Below are 26,027 nucleotides of genomic sequence, written 5' to 3'. Positions count from 1 at the left end.
AGATGTACTTCCCAGATTGCTTTGAAAAGTCCTAAGCCTTTGAATCTTAAATAGGAATACAGAGTACTATCGGATGTATCCGTGGGTAACTGCAAAATTTCCTTTAGGGAGCTCTTTACCATTTTGTCGGCAGTTTTCAGGAAGCTAAGCAGTACTCGTCTAATTTCAGCGGTCTGAAAAGCATACATGAGAGTAGGGCTGACTGCTTTGTTCAAAACAGTAAACTTTTGATCTGCCTTTAACAAAGGTGAGGCTGTGAACGCATCTAACTTCGTGTGCAAGATTTTTAGAGAAGAGTTTACATCAATGGTGAGCGTTTCGTTGAAAGTGACACCAAGATATCAAATTTCTTCTCTTTCTTTAATAGTACTAATCTTAAAGTTTTAGTGAATATCGAGCACTCCGTCCACAAGCTTCCCCTTTTAAATGCATATGCCCACACATTTATTGACATTTATCAGTAGACCGATTTCCTGGAACAATGTGATAGCGATGTGTGTCAACTCCAGAGCTGCTTCCTTATTTTTGCCGATGATGACTGTGTCATCGGCGAAACCTATAATAGTAAGAGGGGGCAATTCTGCAGAAACTGATTTGCCATATGCTTGTAGTAGTTTTCTTCAGTTATCTCATCAAAAATGAAATCTGTGGCCAGGTTATACATTGTTGGTGATAATGGTGATCCTTGCATATGTCCTCTTTAACAAGCGAATTGGCTTCATTTTACCCTTAGTAGTTTTGATCTGTGTTGTATTGTCAGTCTGTAGATAGATGATTAGTTCCTTCATTTTAGATGGAAGTGGCTCAGCAGCTAGTGTTAGATTTAGATGCTGATGTCCGATGTTGTCGAAGGCTTTTGATATTACAAGTAATATGTTAAAAAAAATTATGGTAACATCTTGCTTATCTGTCTTTGCTGTCTTGAGGAGTCCTCTGAGAATGGAAGTATTTATAAGGCGTCTTGGCTGGTCATTAAAGCCTCTTTGATGTTCACTGAAAGTCGCAAAGGAACGCAAATGCTGATCTAATATATATTTTTAATAACACATCTAATTACCGAACAGATCGTTACCGGTCTCCTGTTTCACAGACATTTGACATAGCCTTTCTTATGTATCAACGTGGTTCTGGCACTCTTTAGGCACCGGGGTATTTTGCCTGTTGAAAGCATTTGAGTCGGAATGATTGCTATGATTTCGCATACTGTGTCGTCCCTGACGAACGTACTAAGACATGGTCAGGACCAGGAGCGGTATCTACTGCAATTTGACGTGTTACCGCAGAGATTTCTTCTGTAATTCTGAGACTACATTTCATCTAGCTCTACACAGTTTACGTCACTGATTTTGGAGCAGTAATCATGCCTTATATTGGAATTTTCAATGGAAAATAAATCAGAGTAAGTAGCAGATATTTTGGAAATATCTACGTTGCAAGATTCAGATTTTGGGTTCAGTACCCTACGCACAGCTTTCCTTTGCTGATTGTAGAACTGAAACTGAGTGAGCTGATGGTCATATTTACGTTTTCTTTCTTGGTGTTCTCTCTTGGTCGCACGTTGTGGATTCGAGGACTTGCTATATGTTTTACCTTGACGTCTGAGATGTTGTTTTCAACTGGCTTCGTAATATTTAGTAGCAGGGTGTTTTGGATCAGGTAAGAGATGGGCAGAGTTATTCGGAAATTCCGACAACTCCCACACAAGTTTGTCGAACTCAGAATCGTTTTCACTGGAGAACTGAGTGAATTTGTTCTTCCATTCCTTTAATTCTGACTGGAAAGTAGTCTCCTCTTGAACAGGATATTGATGCTCAATGGGAATAATATCGTCTTCTGACTGAGATGCATGTTGACTGAAGTTGGTTAACAAGGTAGTTTGATGTATTTTGGATGAGAGCGACTAATGTGAATGTTTACACCTCCTGCTCCTTGAAAATATGCACCACAGTGAGGGCATTGGGTTCTTTGTGTATCGGAATGATCTTCCGGTCTGTTCAGTCTCCTCTTTTTGTTCATCCTGTACATCTTATTAAAAGAAATAAGTTTCATAATGGTAGATCTGTATTGAACTGTGATTACAATAGAGTAAATTAATATATTATTTTGGGTCCACCTTTTCAATACAAAATGTAAATAGTATAAATTACATAGGGACTAGTTTCGACCTAGTAATAGGTCATCATCAGCCTGAAGTAAATTAAAGCATAAATATCGAAGAAAAAATAAACAATGTAAACACAAGTACAGTCTTTTTAAAAGTACATACCATGTGGGATATTGAGCAGCAATATATTAAAAATAATAACTCTTCCAATTGACGAAGCACTGAGCGGAAGTTATGTTGTTTATTTATGAATAAAGTTCAGTGTGCCGTATAGTATTAAAAGTCCAGTGTGCACTAAAAGATGTTATAAAGAAGAATTATCAGTTGAATGCTGGCTTCTTGAGTTTGCTGTTGTATATTCGAAGAAGTTACGTCACTTTTTAAGGTATTCATAGACGTCAAAACACATGGATGTTGGAAAGGCTCTTCAGTTTTTTGGAACTAGGTAATTGTTGCGCGTGGAGGCTTAGGAGTCCAGAGAAGCGCTATATTATCTTACTTCGCATTGACAATTATTTCTAGTTTATAAACATCTTGAGAAGACAATGTCACGATACTTTAATTTCAATTGATCTCTGAATGAACAACAACATCGCTTGAAAACCAACCTTTTTCGATTTCCACTTTCACAACTTGTCATTCTTATACGACGCACGGGACCTTTTTAAGGATCTCTATTTTTTAACATAATATAGCGCTTCCTTCCTTCCTGCATTATACAGGCATTGTATCTGGTAACCACAATCTGGCTGATGCGAGTGAGTTCTGCCACTGTAATGTTTCTGATGTAATTCAGAATGTTTTCTTTCAGTTCCTCCAATGTGTGAGGATTTGTTCTATACACTTTTTCTTTCAGTTTACCCCACAAGTAAAGTTCACACACTGTTAGATTTGGAGAATGAGGGGGAAATAGACCAGCACTGATCACTCTATCTGCGAACACTTCTGAGATTGTAAGTAGGGAATCTTCTGCTGTATGAGCAGGGGCTGAATCTTGTTGAAACCACCCACACGATTTTTCTTCTTCTGTTAACTGATGGAAGAATGGCATTAAAATGTCATCTTGGTACCTCTCTGCATTTACTGTTGTCTCGAAAAAAAAAAAAAAATAGGCCCAATTATTTGTCTTGCGCTAACAGCACACCATATACCAATCTTCCTATCATAATGAGGGACTTCTTAAACACCATTAGGATTTTCTGTACACCTATAGTGAGAATTGTGACTGTTCACACGACCATCAAGATGAAACCAGGCCTCATCCAGAAAGAACACAAGCTGCGAGTCGAATAAACGATCATTCAATGATGCAAGATACCACTCGCAATATCTCTCTTGTGTCTGGGTCAGTAGGTTTTAAACAATAGGCCGATGTAAACCTGTACGGTTTGATGCGTAACAGCTTTGTTGCTTTGTGTGCAGAAGAAACCGAAACCCCTACTTGTTGTGCTATTTATGCGAGTGATTTATTCGGTGACAGTTCCAGATTCGCACCAATGTCATTTTAGCTTTTCCTCTGTTAAAACTGTTCATGTGCGCGCATGGTTTTTTATTGAGCACTGAGCCAGTAGTTTCAAATTAATTTACAATTACGTGAATCTGTGCTCATACTTAAAATAACTTTTACATACAAAAGTGCAGTGTTGCAATGTTAACTGTCTCTCCATGTTAACAGCTGAGATTCAGACTGGTTACTGATGCTAGGTTAAACACGTGCACGCTTCTTACAAGGTCAAGAACTATGAGCGTGCCTCCTGTACAGCTGCTTAGGTCTCCGAGAGCAAAAACGCTGCTTGACGGTTTGGGTTTATAAGAGAGACTTTGGATCTGGCTTTGACTCAGTCTAAGGCTTTAAGAAGGGGCCGATGACCTAGATGTTAGGCCCCTTAAAACAACAAGCATCATCATCATCATCATCATCATCATCATGGCTTTAAGATTTTTGTATTTCAGATATGGCCATGTTATTTCTATAACATATGATGCCACAGGGGCGACTTTGAGTCTGAGCAGTGACATTGAGATCCTGAGTGAGAGAGATTTGAAATTGCGGATGTCAATCGGGGCTTTTATTGCGGCTGCAGTCCGTCCTTAATATGCTTCATAAAAGTGAGTCCTGTGACCTGTATGGTCACCCCTAAATATTTAAACAACTTATCTATTTCTAGTTTTTGATTTCTGCAGAGGATTGTATCATTTGCTGCTAGTTTTTCCTCCTTTACAAAACTTCATGATCTTCATTTTGTTCTTTTTATGTGCATGTCATTATCATGAGACCTTTCCTCTAGTTTGTTGAGCACTTCTTGTATTGATGTCCTTTTGTTGCTTAGTAAGACCATGTCATCAGTATACAGGTACATTTCTATGTATTTGCTCGTCACCTTTTGTATTACATCATGTGTAACAACGTTGAACATTATTGGACTTCGGGGGTCACCTTGTAAGACCCCGTTTATTTGCGTGCTATCTGCTGATTCTAGTTAGCTGTCGCTGATATATACTACATCCTTCTCTATGGTGTTGATTATGAGTTCAAGTAATTGGTCTTCTGGACCTAAGATCGTTTCAAGTTTCTGGATGAGGATGTTCCTATTTACGCCATTAAAGGCCTTCTTGTAGTCTATGAAAGCTGTGTACACATGACTTTTGGTTGACATTTAGGCTGCAATATATATTCAATGATACTATAAAACCCTACTGTTCTAGGGATTGCCTCCATTAATTGTTCCTGTATTCTGATTCTAACTACATTGGACATCATCTTAAAGGCAGTGCATTCTAGAGCAATCCCCATGTAGGAGTCCAGTAAATTTTGAGGTCCTTTGCCTTTATAGACCTTGTCCTGATATTGGGAATGGTCTGAAGTTCCAGGCACTTATTGTACAGAGCTGTCCATATGCTAATGGTGTATGGGAGGGATTCCTTTATTAGTTCATTGGTGGGATGTCTGCATTGTAGTTTTTGCTTCTTTGTACTACAGACCACACTTCTGCTTCAGTTATATACGAGAAAACTCTGTTTCCTGGGTGGGTCCTCGTTATGTCATGTTTTGTGAGCATTGTCCTCTGTAGTAGCTCTGAAAACTGAGCTTTCCAAGTTTCCATTGGAATGTGAGCTGCAACTGTGGATCTTCTTGCATCGAGGATTCTGTATGACTTGTTTTTTGCTTCTCTTATTAGTAGCTGTTCCATCCTATGTGAGTACTCCTTCTCTTTTCGTTTGGAGCAATTTGACATACCTCAGTCTCTCCTGAATGTACTGTATTTTGCCGAATCCAAGACGACCCTGATTGCAAGATGACCCCCCACTTTTTCCTTTAAAAAAAAATTAAATTAGACTTTAAAAATGCTTCGTGAAATCATAATTTTAGAACAAATTTCAAATTGAATTTGAGAAAGAGGGAAAAAAAAAAGCGCACGCGCACACATACACCCCTCCCCCCCTGTAAATCCTACCTACTCACCTAATAAATCATTTTCATTAGAGGTATCTGATACTGCCTTTGAAAGTTTAGGGAATTCTATTCACAAACCCGCATTCGTATCTCATCTTGTGTTATGGCCATTTCGACCTTGAGTTTTTCGTGAACATACTGGTACCCCACAATATCATGTTCGACTTCTTTAAAGTGTCCTTGTTGCGGTCCATTAAATGCCATTCTTGTACAGTATGCATGTTTAGACTACTTTTGTCTTCACGCCACCACTGAACATTGGCTTTAGTTATGCCGTATTTTCTTGCAGGGCCATCTTGACAGATCTTCAGTCCTTATGCAGGAAGTGTAGGATAAAAGGAAACTACCAGTAACCTTCTTTTCAGCAGAACGTTATGATGTATTTGGAAGACATTTGAATGTAATCATTAGAGGCTTAAAAAAAGGAATGATTTAATATTTGGCCAAGTCGTTTGAACAAAAATTGGGATTATACAGTATTAACTGAAAATTAGTTGATGTCTGTAGTATCTTTATTATTAAAGCGTCTTTATTGTGGCGAAGTTAGGGCTCCCGGCCCTTTCTTACACTTAACCACTTCATGTATATACAATGTATATTTTACATAAAATTTAAACATATGAAATCTTTACAACCTAAAGTATAACTAAAGCAACTTAAGTATCACTAACTAAACTAAGGTGAGTAAAGTATAACTAAATTATATACAGGAACACATTGCTATAAACAACCATATTCACTCTCATTCATGCATCCCATTCACACTCAAGAAAGACTGGAAGTGCTTAAAAGATGACGCTGGCAAAGGATTTTAAATTTTGTCTTAGATTTAGCTTCCCTGATGTCATTGGGGAGTTCATTCCACCAGCTCGTGGCGGTGATAGTGAACGATCTATTGTAGGTTGCGGTTCGATGCACAGGAATTTCTAGCGTACAGCCTGACCGGGTATTAAACAGGTGCAGGGAACTAAGGTAGCGAAATCTGGTGGATAGGTAAGGAGGAGTGTTTTCAGAAAGCACTTGATACACCAAAGTAGTTGCGTGGAGTCTACGTCTGTCATTCAGTCGTAACCAAGATAATTGTGTATAGAATGGGGATACATGGGCGTATGGTTGTATGTCGAATGCATACCTGATGCATGCATTTTGGGCACGTTGCAGTCTCATGCTTTGCTCGTTATTGATATCAATAAAAACTGTATCACAGTATTCGAGAATTGGAAACAAGAGTGATTGAATGAGCTTTATTTTCAAGGACCGAGGAAATATATTTTTAAACCGCTTCAGAGGATGCAGGCTTTGATATACCTTTTGGCACACTTTCATCACATGTTGCGACCAGTTCAATGTTTCGCTTATAGCCACACCAAGATTCATAACTGTTTCACAAAATGGAATAATGGTATTGTTTAGTGCTACAGGAGGAATTTCGTATTGTTTTAAGACGTGTAAGTTTTTTGAAGTACCAATGATTATTGCTTGCGTTTTAAGAGGATTAATTTTGAGATTGTTACTCAATGCAAAATTACTTATGAGACTTAAATCAGCATTAACTTTTTCTACAGCACTCTGAATTTTATCAGTTCTTGAGTGGTAGTAGATCTGCAGATCATCAGCATAAAGATGATACTTGCAATGTGTAATCGATTTGGCAACATCGTGTAAGTAAATTGCAAACAGCAATGGTCCAAGTACAGACCCTTGGGGGACACCGAGGGGTTTGTTAAGCCACTCAGATCTGCTATTATTTACTTTGACACACTGACGGCGATTTTTGAGGTATGAACTGAAAAAGTTTATTGCCGTCTTGCTGAAATTTAATGAATCCAATTTTGAAAGTAGCAGTTGAGGAACAACAGTATCAAAAGCACTAGAAAAATCAAGTAGAACCAGTACAGTCACTTGTCGAGTGTCCATTGCCTGTCGGATATCATCAGTTACTTTCAGTAGGGCAGTCGTTGTGCTGTGTCCTTTCTTGAAACCAGATTGGTAAGGGTCAAGCAGTGAGAAGTTAGTCAAGTAAGTGAGGACTTGTTCGTGTACCAAGCGTTCTAGTACTTTGGAAAGGGGTGGGAGAATGGATATAGGGCGATAATCTGATGGTAAACTAGGAGAATTCTTCTTAGGAATAGGAATGACGATACCGTGCTTCCACACAGTTGGGAATACTCCCTGTACAAGGCAATGATTAAATATATGCGTCAGAATAGGTAATATGGCACCAATAATATTTTTTATGAGAGATAATGGTATGTCGTCATTACCGGGAGCATCAGACTTGAGGGAGTAAATTACACGCTTCACATCGTTCGCCCCAACTTTTTTGAAAGTGAATTTTACTTGATTTACTCGGGAATGAGCATTTATGGCGTTAATATCATCATTAGTTAGGTCATCAACTGGTTGATGATGATTATTATTATTATTATCATTATTAGGATAGTTAGCATCATAGTCATTATTGTCAGTAATATCATTATTAGTGTATGCTGCTTTCGTAAAATGAGAATTTAGATCATCAAGTGGTATACTGGGTGTCTGCATGGTCAGGCTGCGACCTATACCCATCTGATGCAAATGTTTCCATATTAGTGCTGAATTTCGTCTGTTTGTTATCTCTTGAATATATTTATACTTGCTGTTACGAATTAATTTCTTAACTTGATTTCGGAGAATACGGTAATTTTCGAAATCACTAGTGCTTTCAGTTCGCCTAAATCGCCTATACCAAGCATCACGATTTGCCATGACCGACTTAATTTCATTTGTTAGCCAAGGAGACGAAGGGTGAGAAACTCGAATTTGCTTCTTCGGAGCGTGTTTGTCATACAGTCCTAATATTAAAGAGTTCAGTCTGTCAACCTTATCATCAATGTCATTAGTCAGTAGAATGTCATTCCACGGCAATTGATATGCTTCATTTCGTATTATCTCAGTATTAAAATGCTTGAAGTCTCTTCGCATTATGTACCTGGTTTTGTACTTTGGTGCCTTGAGAGAGTAACATAAGTATATGAGATCGTGGGTCGAAATACCTGGTACAGCAAGCTGTCGATGTTTTACCACTTTCTTCGGATTGTTTGTTATAATAAGGTCAATCAGTGTGTGAGACGTGTGGTTTATTCTGTGAACATGGTTAGTCGCGTCTAGTGTCAGTATATTGTAATCCATGCCATGGAATAAGTTTTGTAAGTATGTTGATTCGTTACTTGTAACTAGGAGATTAGTATTGAAGTCACCAAGAATGATTATGTTTTCGTACAGCGGAGTTAACTTCGATAATGCCACTTCTAGGTCAGATATATGTTGTATGTCCGGCGCCTTGTATACCACTCCGATCAGTAGTTTTTGATTATTAACCAAGAGTTCAACAAACATGAATTCAGGTCGAAATGGAGTCTTAGGATCTGAGGTCATAATTATTTTACTTTTTAAGTCGCTACGGCAATATATAGCGCAACCGCCCCCTACACGATTTAAACGATCTAGGCGATGTAACGTCATGTTATTCAGCTTTACGAGATCAGATTTGAGTGACTGCTGTAACCATGTCTCTGTTACACAAATACAATGCAAGTTACTGTTACTAAATAGAGCCTGTATTTCGTCAAAGTGACAAAGAAGCGATTGTGCATTGATATGACAACACTGAAAATATTGTTGGTGGGGAGCTAACATTTCCTTAAGAATGTCTCCTGCCACAGCTGGTGAAGGGGAAGGTAAGGGTGAAGGCGGACGACAATGAAGAGGGATAGTGTCAATGACATCACGGACATGCTGTTCGGTATAAATAATTGACTCATTTACGTTAGCCATTGTCAACAGAAAAATTCAAACTACTCACCCTAGTTGTTTCATAAGCACCTCCAGAAATATTTACACAATCACTCTCACACACACTATCACATTCACATACACAAACATTATACGCTATTATATCACTCATTGTTTTTCCTAGTCAATCTCGTCGCTCACATAAGGCTTATTAATTGTGCCATGCTGCTAACAAACATTTTCTGTCCATTGTCTTTCAAAACAACAATGCGGCCGTCCTGTGTCCACACCCGTCGGAGTCCGAAGTGATCACGTGCCCTGTTTAGAATAGTTTTTCTGATACCTGTCAGGGATTCAGTCAGTAGAAGGCCAGTTCCTTTTAACAGCCGCTTGGCCCTCCAAACTCTGTCCCGGTCATGGTAACGCACGAACTTTATAATTATAGGGCGCTTACCCGTAGCAACAACCTGAGCTGTGGTTCGTTTTAGCACTCCTAAACGATGGCAACGATCTATATCAGACATAGTTATATCTACATTTAACTTGCCCTTCATCGTGTTGATAACTTTATCATAAACGTTCTCTGCCGGCTCCTCTGGAATACCATGCAGCACTAAGCAGTTCCGCCGGCTGTACTGTTCAGCTTCATCAAGCAGCTCGGCCTGTTGTTCGAGGCGCTGTTCAGTAAATTCCAGTTTTTTTGTTATGTCTTTCAACTCACTAGACACCTTTTCTTGGAACTGGGAGAACTCAGCCTTTAGCCGCTGCAGCTCATCCGCGCGGCAGGTGCAGCTTGCGACGTGTTCCAGGCGGCCTTGGAAGTCCTTCATAACATCTTCAATAGACGCTACACGACGAATAGCTTCTTTCGCGGACATACTGAATGATGCTTCAGGTCAATGACAGTTTAGTTACACTGAGAAAGTCACAAATGGCACTTGTTGGCTGTTAATCTTGCTAATTAACGAGATTACTGGAGAGGCGTTTCACACAACAGCAGCAGTTGGCGCCATCTTCATCCCTTCTACTTCATAATAAGTTCATCTAGCTATCAGATACATTGTTATAAATAACAGAACCTACAACACTTACATCAAACCTATTAAAAAATATGGCAGTGAAGTACTTACTACAGCACCTCAATTAAACATTGATCTCCTTGAGAGGTGTCGGAATAATTCCCGATGAATCATAACAGATGCAATAAAAACCTCACCGCCTTCCAGTTGTATACCCACAACTTACCAATAGAAGAAGAGATGAAACAACAAACAGCCAAGGCATATCTCAGCTTACAAAGACCACCCCAAATGACCTGGACCAAAAAACCAGTTACTAGCCCCAATCTTAACATCCAAAAAGATCCTTTGAGTCTCACCAAAGAACATATTAATAAGAGCAATGTGAAAATAAAACTTGGAACAATCTGTATGCCAGTCAACCCCATTGAATATATGCTAGTGACTGCAGATCTTACTTGGCTAGAAGAGGCCTGCAAGAAAGACTGTTCACCATATGATCTTAAACAGCTGGCCCTCTGTACAATAGAAGATATCCGTCTAATCAATGGCTAAAAATATATACAGACGGCTCACAGGGCAAGGAAAACAGAACTGGGGCAGGAATACATTCATCTCTCTTCTCATTCTACTTTCCAGTAGGTCAAAACAAATCAAATTTTGATGCAGAGATAAAAGCAACAACAAAAAAATATTGTAAAAGACGGGAAAATGTAAAAGCCAGGAACGTAAATGCGGGGTAATATTGTAGTTAATTAAATCTGTACTTTATGCAAAAAGTGATATTAGCACATTTAAACAGTTTTATATCAACACTCTCCTGCATTACCACAGGTGATTGGTCACATGACTAAGCGTTCTGTGAAGTTCCAAGGCTGCACAGCAATGCAGTGTCTGAAGTTTGTGACAAAGTGGTGAAATTCAATCACTTTATCAGTGTAATCTGATGGAAGCCGATGGCACAGTGATGTCCTGCTGTGCAAATGTAGTCCAGTCCATCTCTTAAAGCATTTTGATCAACCTCTAATTGCTTTAAAATCCTTGTCCCGTGGTTTCCCATTTTCACACCAGGCAAATGCTGGGGCTGTACCTTAATTAAGGTCACGGCTGCTTCCTTCCAACTCCTAGGCCTTTCCTATCCCATCGTCGCCATAAGACCTATCTGTGTCAGTGCGACGTAAAGCCCCTAGCAAAAAAAAAAAATCCTTGTCCGTTATGCCAAGACTTTGTGCAATTTCACACGTTTTAAACTGATTCATTTCATGATTTACAACATTGCCGTTGTCTCCTACTTTTGTAACCTGCTCCATAACTTTTATGTCCACATTTTCTTTTTTCTTTTCTTTAGACCGCGGAAGGGGATGCTTTCTTTGCACTTTGTCTCTATGGTTACGCCAATAATGAATCATACGCAGCTGCACTTCGTATTTATGACTCACAACTCTCACTCCATTTTCTGCAGCATAATGTTACACATTCAACTTGAAGGATGCCTTAAAACTTGTTCTCTTGCTCATTTTCACTTCTGCTTATGTATTGGATGCTTCTTAATCACACACTCCACGTTGTCATGTGGCATACGAAGCTTGGAAGGTGGAAGAAAATTGAGAAATCTAAGGTAGGTAGGAGAGAGTAGCCAAGGCCAAGGTGGTGCAGAAGCGTGTATTTTACCGTTAACTGAAATGTTACACTTGTTGCTTGGTTACTTGAAAGATATTTTGCAATTATTCCCCCACTTCCTTTTTTTTTTTTTTTTTTTTTTTTTTCCAGATTAATATGACAGTTGGCTTGACTGAGCCACATCTGCTTTAGGGGAGATGATAATGACATGACTGGAAACAGTGCAATAATAAACAGATACGTCACATTCTGTATACCGATTTTTGCAAATCGACAAACCAACTTTCCTGAATGCTACAATCACAGTTGATTTTTCAAGTCATATTTCCTACCTTGGAACCATACAAATTCTGTGATTATTTTAACTATTACCAACAGACGGAACTATTACCACTTAGTATGATTACATTTTTCTTAGCCCTGAAAAAGATATTTGTCATCCCTTTCAAAAGAAACATGATTTCCAAGACAGATAAAAGCTCTCACTACAGGAGGCAGGTTAGGGAAAGCTGCGCATTAACATAAAAAGTCCTCGAATTCCTGAACTTCAGAGGGTAAATTGCACTTTTGGGGAGTTAGCCATTAGCCTCAGGAATGTTCAGTTTTGTTTGCTGGTTTGCTGTGAGATTGCTGAATAACCCATTGAGCCTATTTGTGCTTGTATTTCACATTCCAGTCAGAAATAAGAAATTTGTTCTGTGTCGAGTGGTACAGTGAAGGGTAGTGAATATTTGTCACGCGATAGCCTAGCTAGTTTAGGAACATACTCTTGTGAAGTTGACTGGTGTGGTGTGTATTTATCTTGTGTAGCCAAGTTATGGATATGGAAAAATTCGTGAAATTGCTTACTAATGAAGATAGAATTAAAATACTTCGGGAAGTGCACTGTCATCCACATCTTTAAGCGTGTAAAGGTGCATTGAATGTTGAAACTTGCACCATAGAATTTTGACTGATTTTGTCGAAGCGTTGTTGCATTCACGATGACGGTCATTCTCTCCCACATGGCGGAGTGTAACTTCCAAACTTCCAAATAATTCATGTTAAAAGAGAGTGACCAAAAAACAGTGTTTAATAACCCACTGTTCCAAAATATAAGGTTTCAACTAACATCGGTTTTAGAAAGAGTATGATCTGCAATAATACGTTGATACAGTGGAATCTTGGATTGCGAGCATAATTCATTCCGGCAACATGCTTGTAATCCCAAGCGCTCATATATCAAAGCAAGTTTTCCCATAAGAAACAATTGAAACGGGGATGATTCGTCCACAACACAAAAATATTTATTCCCATACCATTTCTAAAACAAAATATAACGTAAAACAAATTAAAGTGCACTTTACCTTACCATAGAATCATTGTTGGTGTGAGGGAGACACGAGATAACATGAGAAGAGTTACTGTGTAGCACGAATTTCATGAACAGAATCACTGCTATCTGTTCGCTCACTGGGATTGTTTTCTTTTCATGCAGCTTTATCGAGGAACCTGTCCAATGACTGTCGCTTTTGCCTCTTCTTGAGGATTTCACGAAAATGTGACATTGCATTGTCATTGAACTGATTCATCGCTTGCGCTGCTACAGCCTTATTCGGGTGGTGTTTCTCTACAATATTTTGCACCATTTCTCACACTATGCACTTCTCCAGAATCTCAGTTGAAGTGAGAGATTCCATTGACTTTTCCTCCTCCTCTTCCCCGGACAAGATCTCCTCCATAACCTCCTCCTTTCCCATTTTCACACCAGGCAAATGCTGGGGCTGTACCTTAATTAAGGCCATGGCCGCTTCCTTCCAACTCGTAGGCCTTTCCTATCCCATCGTCGCCATAAGACCTATTTGTGTCGATACGATGTAAAGCAAAAAAAAAAAAAAAAAAAAAAAACCCTCCTCCTGTTGTTCACGATGCAGTTCGTTGGTGGTCAGTTCCTGGCTATGTTCTTCCACCAGCTCTTGAATGTCCGCGTCATTCACCTCCAGCCCCATAGTCTTCCCTAAGGACACAATTTCATCAACAATTGGCGGCTCATTGTCACCAACAATCCCCTCTAAAGTCACATCCAAGAATACAGTCAGGCCACAGCTTTCTCCCAAGCAGAAGTGACAGTTCTCTTGGTAACTGCATCCCCAGCTTTATCGATGATCTTCAGGCAGTTCACGATGGGGAAATGATTTCTCCCAAACTCACAGAGGTTAAGGTTTCTTCCTTCGGTCACTTCGAAGCATCTCTGAAATAGTGCTTTGATGTATAGCTTCTTGAAGTTCGAAATGACTTGCTGATCCATAGGCTGGAGTAGTGTTGAGGTAGGAACTTACCCTTAACGAACTTGAATTCCTCCAGTAAGTCGTCCTCAAGGACTCAAGGCCTGGAGGATGAGTAGGAGCATTGTCCATTACCAGCAAGACTTTGAGGGGCAGCTTATTTTCTGAAAGATATTTCTTCGCTTCAGGACCAAAGACCATGTTCATCCATTCAACAAAGGCACAGGGGAGGGGAAAACATAGGCACACGAGACGCTCATATTGCGGAACCTCGCTCGTTTATCAAGTTACAATTTATTTAAAATATTTGCTCGTCTTGCAAAACACTCGTAGACCAAGTTACTTGCATTCCGAGGTTTCACTGTACTTTTATTGGTCCCAGTGCAAATGTTTTCATATTTGTTGTCTGGTGTTTATTACACCTTTTAATACTCTTCTCTGATCTTTAGAAACTTCAGCTTTCACTGTACCCATACATACATACATACATACATACATACATACATACATACATGCATACATACATACATATATGCATACATACATACATACATACATACATACATAACTTAAAATGCACACGTCAAACAACGTATCGAGTGTTTTTATATCCCATTTAGACAGGTTTTATTCACATATTCAACAGTATGTTTACTCGTTTAAGGTATTTCTGTGTCCCCAGCAGAAACGTCTTAACGAGGTCTTCCTATATGTAAATATGACCCTGTATAAAAATAGTGAAGTTTAGATTGGCATTTTAGAATAATATAGACAGCCAGATTTAATAATAAAATGTTGGATAAGGTCAAGCCAAAAATCTCTTGGAAAGGAGTATGGTGAGACAAAAGCTGTTTTATTTAGTCTATATAATGGGAAGTACTTCCTTAGCAAAGAATGTCATACTTGAAATGGTGGGTGACAAAAGAGTAGCTTGAAGACAAAGATCACGTTGGTTAGATGACATGAAAAGAGATTCTGGCATTGCAATTGCTCACATAAAAGAAGTTGCCCAGAATACAGCTGAATGGAGGCACATGAACTGTAGCATGGCTGACAGCTGTATTCGACATGATGATGATGATGATGATGATGATGCATAATGAATCTCGATTGATTTAAATGTTGATTTCATGTAAATTATTCAGTGTATTGAAATTAATGGGCATCTGAGGTAGTAGACTTTGGAACTGTATTAATGGAAAATTCAAGATTAGATGTGGAAATCAACAGAAGGATACATTTTGAGTTTCCTTTCACTGAGAATGGATACTATGAATTAAAGATTTATTGACAAAGACCGAGTGTGGGACGCCTGGGAATAATGGCAGCTAGAGATGACGATTGCGGCCCAGTGGCCGACAATGTGGATGAGGCTAGTAGCGAGCTAAATAGTGCCGGCTCACGATGAAGAGGCTTCTAGAAGAAGTTGGACGCTTATCAATAGTGGACCAGGCATCCAGAATGATCTGTAATTGGAAATTACTGGAATCTTCTGTGGGCCGATTTGAAGAGCTCAACTGGTACACGTTAGTTGGTCTGGAGTCAGTCTCAAGTGAATCAGTCTTGAGTGCTTCAATCACAAGTGAAAGTAAGCAGTATGAAACAGTCACGAGTCTGTGACAGTTGATTCATTGGAAACAAGGCTGCCGTGGAGTTCACTGCGACTTGCTATTATGAACTGCTCTGGAATTATGTTGCGCTGTGCAGTGTTGATCGCTTGAGTGAATGCTTGTGTGCAAGGTGAGGAAAACTGTATAGAGTTAAAAATTCGAATGCAAGTGAACTTGCAATTAACTGTAAATAGTAGTTAAATAAATTTACTGGATAGTATTACACACTAGCTCTCTGTGTTGTAATTTTAGTTTTAAGAACCTTGATAACCTGCCACAGTTGGTGTCAGATGTGGGATTGGGATGAGAGTATGACCTTCCTGTTGGTGACATTCTGCGTAGGAACTGGTGGAGCAGCTCAGCGATGTTAACTAGTATACCCAGCAAGACTTGAAGATAGCTAGCAAGTGGATGAAGGTTCGATGTGACCTGCCGGGGAACTTTGCAGGATTTCCAGAAGGCAACTAAGTGTGGGTATACTGACTCGTACAGGTGAAGGGGAAGTCACCGAAGCTCCAGTCATCATGGGAGGGTCTGTACACTGCTGTCAACAGTATTAATGACATAGTCTGCAGGCTCCAGTGGCCTCCCCAAGGAGAAGTGTTATTCGTCCACCTAGACTCTCCCTTGGCTTATCATGGAGCTACTAGGGATGAACAGCTTTAAGGAGGGGGGATTGTGACAATAAAGGCTGAGTGTAGGGTAGGCAGCAGTAATGCCAGTGAGGGATAATAATTGTGGCGCGCTGCAGCTGACCAATGTGGACAGAGCAAACAAAACAGTTGCACAGGCGAACTGTTGAGGCTCGGGATAAAAAAGCTGGAAGCTGATTAACAATGGACCACACTCCTAGAATGATCTGGAGTTAGAAACTACTAGAATTTTCTGTGGGCCTATTTAAGAGTTCAGCTGGTGCACATAATTCAATCTGGTGTCAGTCTCAAGTGGATCAATCTCGAGTGCATTTTTCATGTGTGAATAACCAGTTGAGATGGCCGTGAAGTTTGAGATTTACTGTTGTAACTGCTCTGAAATGACACTGTGCTTTGAAAAAGTGTGGAGAATAAGGGTTCGACACATCAGTGTGCGGTGTGATCGTCTGAGTTTGAGTGCGTGTGTGAGTAGAGAAAAGATGCATTGAGTGGAAAACTGAAATGTAAGTGTACTTGTTAATTTTTTTAAAAATTTTATGTGTCTATTTCTAGCCGAGTGCAGCCCTTGTAAGGCAGACCCTCTGATGAGGGTGGGCGGCATCTGCCATGTGTAGGTAACTGCGTGTTATTGTGGTGGAGGATAGTGTTGTGTGTGGTGTGTGAGTTGCAGGGATGTTGGGGACAGTACAAACACCCAGCCCCCAAGCCATTGGAATTAACCAATGAAGGTTAAAATCACCAACCCAGCCAGGATTCGAACCCGGGACCCTCTGAACCGAAGGCCAGTACGCTGACCATTCAGCCAGCGAGTCGGACAGTGTACTTTTGATTAACTGTAACTAGTAGTTCAATAAATTTAGTGGATAGTAAAATGTGCTGCCTGTCTGTGCAGTAATTTTAGTTTTAAGGCTCTCTTTAACTTGCCATAATGTACTGTATCATTGAAGGTTAAAGGTATGTGACATGCATATTAGGACAAAACAAATACAGGTAGTTGGAATGAAATTTCTAATCATAATATTATGAAAGATGAGTGAAAGAGTGGGATAAATAGTGACATTTGAGTTGAATCGTAAGATCCAGAAAATTAAACTGAATAGTTTCCATCCATACCATCCCATCCATGGCAGGGACATTGCTGAAAGTGGAGAGCAACATGTCATAATTGAACGATTTTCCTGATGGAATGCCTGAATTTAGGGACCCCTTTCCTTGATCATGGCTCTTTCAGACTTGTTCAATTTTCTCTCTGTTGACTCATTTTCACAGCAAATATGTGTAAGATAAAATGTTCGTGCTTTAACTGTAGTGTTAGTCACATGTTCACTTGTAGCAAAGGGATGTCAATGACTTTTTGGCTACTTCTGTATTTTACGTAAAGAAAAAGAGAAGTTGATTTAGCTCTGAGCTACAGAATTACTGAGGAAAATTGCCTTATTCTTTCTTCTGTGATGGAGATAGAATGACATTCCCTGTTGTATCAGTACATTTTTGTGCAGGAAGGTAAGTATGCTTTTGTCTAGTTCATCTTAATTTTCTTATCTGAAGCCTCACAAATTTCCAAAACTGAGTCATAATGTTTATAATCTTTTCAGAAATGCTTATACACTTTTAAGAGAATACTCGTCTCAGAATATTTTAACAGATTAATCATGACTCAGTAATCAAGCTTTAAATTTCTTGATTATGTATTAACTCTGGTGCAAGTCAACACAGCTAAGACACACTTTCTTTACCTGCAGGTCTCTATTGCAGTATATTGATGAAGAGCTTATTCTAAGGTACTGTGTTGTCACTTTGCTTTAGTTATTAAATGGAAAGAGGCATTTGTGCATGGCTTTTTGGTGAACTAACTGGATTTGGTGTTAAACCTAATTATGGCATGCATAACTAAATGCACTGTTGTGTCTGTTTCCTTTCGTGTGTTCTGTAATATTGACACCATAACAACACACTTAGAAAATGAAAGAAGGTAGATTTCTACTTACAAAGGACACAGCAGTATTTAATATTTTAAAGCCTTTCTCTCTTTTAAAAAAAAGTTAGTATATAAAAAAATAAGTTTATCATCTCTCTCTTCCTATCAGTATTTTGAAAATTTATTTTCAATTTAAAGTATCCTATCCTTTCCTATGCATACCTTTTACTTTGGACAGAATTCTTGACTATTTATATTTATTTTCTTACGTTTGCTTTGAAAGCAAAGCTTATAATACAAAAGTCAGGATACTTCGGCAATATTGGGAAGACTCTAAGATCAAATAATAATTAATTGTGAAGTATTTCCTGATGTTATTCTTTCTATACTACTGAGGCTTGATTTTTTTCTTCTTAAGAATTGATTTTTGAATAAATCTAGCACATGTGAGAAGAAGAACAAGGCCAGAGCCTTCACATAACTGTTTTCTGTGCCATTACCACATCATCTATTTCCTTATGAGCTACCTATATTCACATATTCAAGTATCTGATAATTTCAAATAATGAACAGGACATGAAAATTAAATACAGATCATGAATTACCATTCATTAGCTGTATTTACAGTTCTTTATCCATTTTTCTTGAGTAATGCCCCTCCTGATACTATGTCATTAATTTACAGTTAGACATATATCAGTTTATAGCTCAAGATAACTTTTCAGATTTTCAATGCTTTCTTTTTTGTAGGTGTCGTTAACGTTGGCTAAACCAAAAAATTTATGCCAATTATTTGTGGTTGTAAAAGGCTTAACTAATTAATTGGCTTCCTTCAACGAATGTCACTCATGCATGTTACTTGGGCTTTTAGATACTTTAACGAGTGAAACTCACAAAGTCTTCTGTTATTTATTTTTGACCTTTAAATAGTTCAAACTACCACCAATTGGTGAGATGAAGTTTACTGAAACTGCTTCTTTGCATGCTCGATAGTCTGCATATTATTGAGCACATTCACTAATCTGCATACTGACAGGTGGCAGATCTTTCGTCTGAGGATGGTGGATATTCGTGCTAATTTCGTGAAGAGTGTAAATTGATGATTGCCTGTTGGATAGTTGTGATGGTACTATGAATGATGATCAGAATGAGTGTTTGTATCAGAGTGAAAATAGCAATAATAATAATAATAATAATAATAATAATAATAATAATAATAATAATAATAATAATAATAATAATAATAATTATGCACCGACCACTAATTGGAAGATGGCTTCGACACTAACACTCCCTATTATGCTCTATCCCATATATTGGAGATGAGCCCTAAGTCATAGTTAGAAAAACCTCCTTGGGTTATGTGGAGAGGATACTCAATTAATAATCCTTCCAACTTTACTGAAAATGTGGCCTGAAGTTTCATTTCTATCTAGTTTAATACTACCTATTGTGTTAGACTGGTACAAACCGGTCTAGTAGCCGAGCTGTACGTACTTCCTGATGAGAGTGGCTATACACCCCTCATTCAGAAATTCCTAAGTACCACGTCGTGGTAACGAAGTAATTAATGTAGAAGTGATAAACTATCACACTAGTCCACTATGGTACAACAACCATAAGACAAGTTCTCAGACCTACACCGAACTACAAGATTGAAGAATCAAGAAGATTAATAATAACGAATGCAGAATGATGCCAAGAGCTCCAACACGCCCTTTTATAACCTTCTCTGGCTCTAATTACAGGTCGCTACACGTGGTCCAATCAGTTGACACATCTCTCCCCACTCCAGATATTAGAGTTGATGGGTCTTAACCATGATATCAACTGTTCTTCTATTAGCCCTTTCACTCAGTATCCATGGCAACATGACGCTCCTTTGAAAATATAGGCGGTGATCAGTTTGAATTATTCTGGTCGAAATACGGTAGCTGTCGTTACAACGCTTGAACACGTGCTCGCTTTTCCCAGAATTTGATGTCTAAATTTGTCCTTCCTTCTTCCTCGGTGATGTGGCAAGATAGAGGAAATCTACTGCAAGTTAAATTTAAACGAATGTCGCAAGAATCTAAGTGAATATTAGGATATTCAGCCCTCGTTTACAAGTCGTAGTTACAAAGTAATGAAATGATAGTGAGCAAATGATCAACCATGAATTATAATACAATTACATACCAAGATAAATATCATGACGTTAAATTCCTGAATTAATCACACATAATAAAATTAACATAATTACACTGTGACGTCTGGAACGTTACAACATCTTCTCTTTATCATCCAATGGCCACATACAAAGAAGGTGTGAAGTACATCATCGATGTTGTCACAGTATATGCATGCTGCATCACTCGCTCCGCCCGCTCTATGCAGGCATTTCCAGAAACATCCTTGTCCTGTTAAAAGCTGTTTGAGGTAATAGTTGACTTCACCATGAACCTTTTCAACCCAGATATCCAAGCGTGGTATCAGTCGCTTGGTTCATTTACCGCAAGGGTCACTTTCCCATCTGAATTGCCATCGCCTCATCCGTTGCACATTTCTTTCCCAGCTCTCCTTGGATACGCCAGATTTCTTGTCGCTCCAATGCAAGTAGATCTATTGGCTATTGCTGCCACTGTGAGGATTGCAGGTTCAGTAACCGTGCGGTATGCACATGCAGTACTTACAGCTGCTCTCCGTTATACGGCAGCTATCCTTCCCCGATACCAAGCAAATCTCAAGGATTCAACCCAGATTTCAGAGCCATACAGGAACACTGACTGAACCGTCGACATGAGAAGGCGTCGTTTACTGGATTTTGGACCTTTAATGTAGCAGCAGTCGGTAAGCGTGTCTACAAATAATAATAATAATAATAATAATAATAATAATAATAATAATAATAAAAACAACCAAGTTTTTTTTAGTGAGACAATAAGTTGGGAGAAGTTTGATATTCCAAATGCCGGGCTGAGTGACTCAGACGGTAAAGGCGCTGGCCTTCTGACCCCAACTTGGCAGGTTTGATCCTGGCTCAGTCCGGTGGTATTTGAAGGTGCTCATATATGCCTAAATTCCGGCACCTTGGCGTCTCTGAAAACTGTAAAAGAGTAGTTTGTGGGACATAAAGCAAATAACATTAAATTAAATTAATATTCCAAATGAAAAGCTGAATAAACTAAGTGTATTTAGTGAGACAATGTTTAACAACTTTGTAATTGACTAAGGTTATTGGAACAAATTTTGAACAGTATTAAGCATGCCACATTTTAATATAGGTATTAATTGAACTTTTCATGACAAAATAAAAAATATTTTTGGGCATATTTTCTCCGTAAAGAGTTAATATTAATCAGTAATTTACCGAGCTCGATAGCTGCAGTCGCTTAAGTGCGGCCAGTATCCAGTATTCTGGAGATAGTAGGTTCGAACCCCACTGTCGGCAGCCCTGAAAAAAGTTTTCCGTGGTTTCCCATTTTCACACCAGGCAAATGCTGGGGCTGTACCTTAATTAAGGCCACGGCCGCTTCCTTCCCACTCCCAGCCCTTCCCTGTCCCATCGTCACCATAAGACCTATCTGTGTTGGCGCGACGTAAAGCAACTGGCAAAAAAAAAAAAACCCGGTAATTTGCAGTCAGTTACTGTACACCATCTTTTGTCTCTCTTGGTGGTGTCCCTTTTACTTTATTTCCTTACCTTAACATATTTGCTGCCATGTGTATCGATTTGATTCTTTTCTAGAGTACAAATTGAGGCCATGTGTATAATTTTGATATACGTGCGATGTTCTGGTTTGAGGCCTGAGTATAGTCTGTATACACATTTGCTAGATACTGTAGAGATACATATTTAGGTGGCCTCGGAGATCGCAGGCATATCACAAGCAGCAGAAAACAGAGGAGTTGCCTGGAAGTGTGATTTATCATATTAGATGAGGCAGTCTGTGTGATAAAACTGTTCTAAATGTTGGTATTAAAAAGAAAGAGGGAGAGAGAATAAATATCCTTCTGATATCCTACATTCAGACCTGCTGTTTTAAAGTGGTGGTAATTCAATCAAATGTGAAGAAAGCAAGAATGTTTATTGTTAAAAGGATCAGTGGTTTGAAGTGAAGTGTCCTCAAGTTGAGACAAAGGACAATCTAGGAATGAGCATGTTGTTGATACAGTCATGATGTGTTTCGATCAGTAGAGATTTCGTGGGAGGCTATTAAAGTCAGCTGTGCGGGAGCAAAAACAATTTAAGAGTCTAAGATGCAGCACTAACTGTGAATACTTACAGCAGCTTGCAGGCTGAACACTGAAATGCATTGCACACTGTACCAAAAGTGATGTTTTCTTTCTATGTTTTATTTATTTATATCAACTGATAAACTTTCTTCTCTTTAGAAATAAGTTTTGAAGTAGTCTCGCGGGGCTGAGTGGCTCAGGCGGTTGAGGCGCTGGCCTTCTGACCCCAACTTGGCAGGTTCGATCGTGATTCACTCCGGTGGTATTTGAAGGTGCTCAAATACGTCAGCCTCGTGTCGGTAGATTTACTGGCACGTAAAAGAACTCCTGCGAGAGTAAATTTCGGCATTCAGCATCTTGAAAAACGCAAAAAGTAGATTGTGGGACGTAAAGCCAACAACATTATTTTATGTAGTAGTCTTATTAGGTATTATATCCGAAATTCTGCTTCTAATAAAAGTGAGTTTATGGATGTTGGCATTATATGAGCCTTTTGATTTCTGTAGCTATACATTTTCTTGTAATTGATTTTACAGTCAAGCATGTCAGGCTATCAGAGACTTCTTTTGGTTAGAAATATAATGACAAAATAACTTTTGTCAGTTGTATGATTGATTGAATAACACATGGCAAGGATTACCATATCAACAAACACAAGAAAATTAAATAGCAATAACACACGCACCAAATGAAATAATACAAGGAATCACGATAAACAAGCAAAATAAATAATAAGAGAGGGAAAATAAAATTTGGAAAAGCAAAACGTATTTCAAAGTTACCAATCAAACAATGGACATATCATTTAAATATCGCCAACATGGCACTCAAACGGCTTACAGGAAAGAGAATACCAATCCAGAAATCTCACCACAAGGAGCACACCTAGTTAAAATTTTTAGTACGTCCCAGTGATAAATGAATAATACGTAGACACATACCTTAAAATTACATATATATATGGGAACAGTAATATTTGTACTTAATATGAAATTTTAAATAAATGAAAGATATGAACATAAAAGGGAGAAATAAAATTTACAGTACTAAAATTAAATTAAACAACTAATAAAAGTAATATTACATGACCAAAAGAAATATATTAAAATGTAGTATTTACAAGAGTAGCAAGATTTCCCATAGCAACTTACCGGTATCGATCCATGCACTGGTAAACACCCAAAAAAAAAAAAAACACCTGTTTAAACTAATTCTAATGTGGAATAAAATCATTTTTATGCATAAATAGAGTTTTAAGTAGATACATAGGGACACAACGAAAGGGGAAACCAGTTACGAGTCAACCCAGACGCTCACTAGTTAGAAGTTATTTTGACAGTTAAGAGTGCTTAAGATCTGTACACTAACTTCCTTCCCAAATATAGTGCAAGTTGTGAGTCCCAGTGATAAATGAATAATACGTAGACACATACATAGGAACCCCCTCTCCTACTTTTTGTAAGATTGTTGTAAATATGCTGTATTGTACCATATTAGCCTGAATGGAAGATAAAAGGACATAAAAGGACCCTGAATTTTTTGAAGATATGTAAAGAAATATCTGTCTAAAAATGGATGTGTGTGTGTGGTTTATTTTTCCCAGTATAGCTTTGGAATGTATGGAGCAATAGTGGAGCAATTTCAACCAAACTTGGTACACATATGACTGCTATTTGGAGAAAAAAAAAAAAAAATACTGTGGGAGTAAGGCACCCCCTAGCATAACCAATATTAATGTTGAATCCATAGTTTTCAGGGTCATTGAGATGAATTAACCCACTCCTGATGCTGTTTAATTCCAAGATGAGCCCCCATTGGGGTGAAAATTAAAATGTCCAAAATGACCAAGCTAGAGTTAAACCCTTAGTTTTCAGGGTTGCTAAGCTGATTGTGACAATCCCAATGTAAGTTGGAATCATGCATGTCATATCTGTAGCACAACATGTAAAATAAAAGGGGTGAAAAATAAAAGACCATAACTGCTATATTTTTCCGGGTAGCTAGTCTGATTGTGGACAGTCCCAATGGCAGTTGGAATCGTGTGCATCATATCTGTAGCATGACCCGTAAAATACATACAGTTATCACAATTTTATTTAATAAGTGAAAAATTAAATGTCAAAAATGACCAAGATTACCCTAGTGTTGAATCTACAGTTTTTGGGTTTACTAGATAGATTGGTAACAGTCCCAATGACAGTTGAAATTGTGTACGCCATATCTATAGCACGACGCATAAATTACATACAATTATAACTTATTTTTATGCTGTATTTAAAAACCTGTAAATAAAATTACCTTGATTTTACAATAAAAATAGACTTGATTCAGTTTTCTGTCTAATAGAAGACTGGGATAAATTAACACTTGGGCAGCACTGGTACTATAGCTAGTTAAACAATAAATATAATTGCAACATATTCATACTCTCTTATAACTAAGACTATTTACCCCATCTGCCTTGCATTGAATATTGACCAGTGCAATTTACAGTTTGTGTCAATATCAGGCAATTAGGGTCACCTATCATTGAAATATTATCAAAATGAGATTACCACACCTGATGGACAATTGTTTCAAAATTGTCAAAGATGATTCACAATTCTTTACAATTTGCAACCTAATGTGTAGTATTTGCAATGCAGTGAATAAATCAGATATGGCAGCAGTTACAAAGAGATTTGCAGAAGCAATGTTATCACATTGGTATTCAATAAATTCAGTTAAATAATACTATATACAATACCTGTTATTTTTCATGTTATTAATATTTTTATTAACCATTTAATTCAGAAAATAGTCTTTCCAAATACAACTCACGGCTTCTCGCTCATTGTATTATGCTTGATAATTTAACCCCCTTCAGCTGGGAATTCAGTTTATCTAAATCTTACCCAAATGGGGAGCAGTTTATTCATATGATATAGAATATGCTGTTGTGATATGTGATGATGCATATCTGATGTTTAGATTCTTAGAATCATGAAAATTACTTATTTTGTACTGTGTCATTAATAATGTAACAAGTGCTGCAATTTTAATTTTGTCATACTAAGAATAAGAATGACAAATGTCTTGCCTTTAAATAATAATAATAATAGTTTTATTGCAGCCAAATGGCCATGTAAGTAAGTACATTAATTCTAACATTTCCACATAGGTCTCATTCTTCTGAACAGAATTTAGTCAATGATTTTCCTCTATTAGGACATGTTAAGACGTGGTATCTATCACATTCACGATCGCACAATTTACACATGCATCCGAATTCAGGTTCATGAAATGTTTTGGTTTTGCAAAGCTTAAAGTGAAAGCCATGAACAGCCAATCTAATTACAATATGTCTTAATTCGTAGTTCGCTTCCATCCATCCCCGCGTTGTCATAGCATCTGTTG

At 38.2% G+C, this 26,027-nt stretch overlaps 1 protein-coding gene across 1 annotated transcript in view; it reads left to right on the top strand.

Moving 5' to 3' along the window:
• Positions 1–26,027, top strand: part of hppy (MAP4K3-like protein hppy) — a 385,487-nt gene that overhangs the window by 142,160 nt on the left and 217,300 nt on the right. Inside the window, exon 13 of the mRNA XM_067151579.2 lies at positions 18,241–18,279. Within this exon, the coding sequence (XP_067007680.1) occupies positions 18,241–18,279 (39 nt within the window). The remainder of the gene's footprint in view (positions 1–18,240; positions 18,280–26,027) is intronic.

This window comes from Anabrus simplex, chromosome 7 (genome assembly GCF_040414725.1).
Source record: "Anabrus simplex isolate iqAnaSimp1 chromosome 7, ASM4041472v1, whole genome shotgun sequence".
Taxonomy (NCBI): Eukaryota; Metazoa; Arthropoda; class Insecta; order Orthoptera; family Tettigoniidae; genus Anabrus; species Anabrus simplex.
The sequence above is the reverse complement of the archived record's forward strand: the minus strand, read 5'-3'. Positions and strand labels throughout refer to the sequence as shown.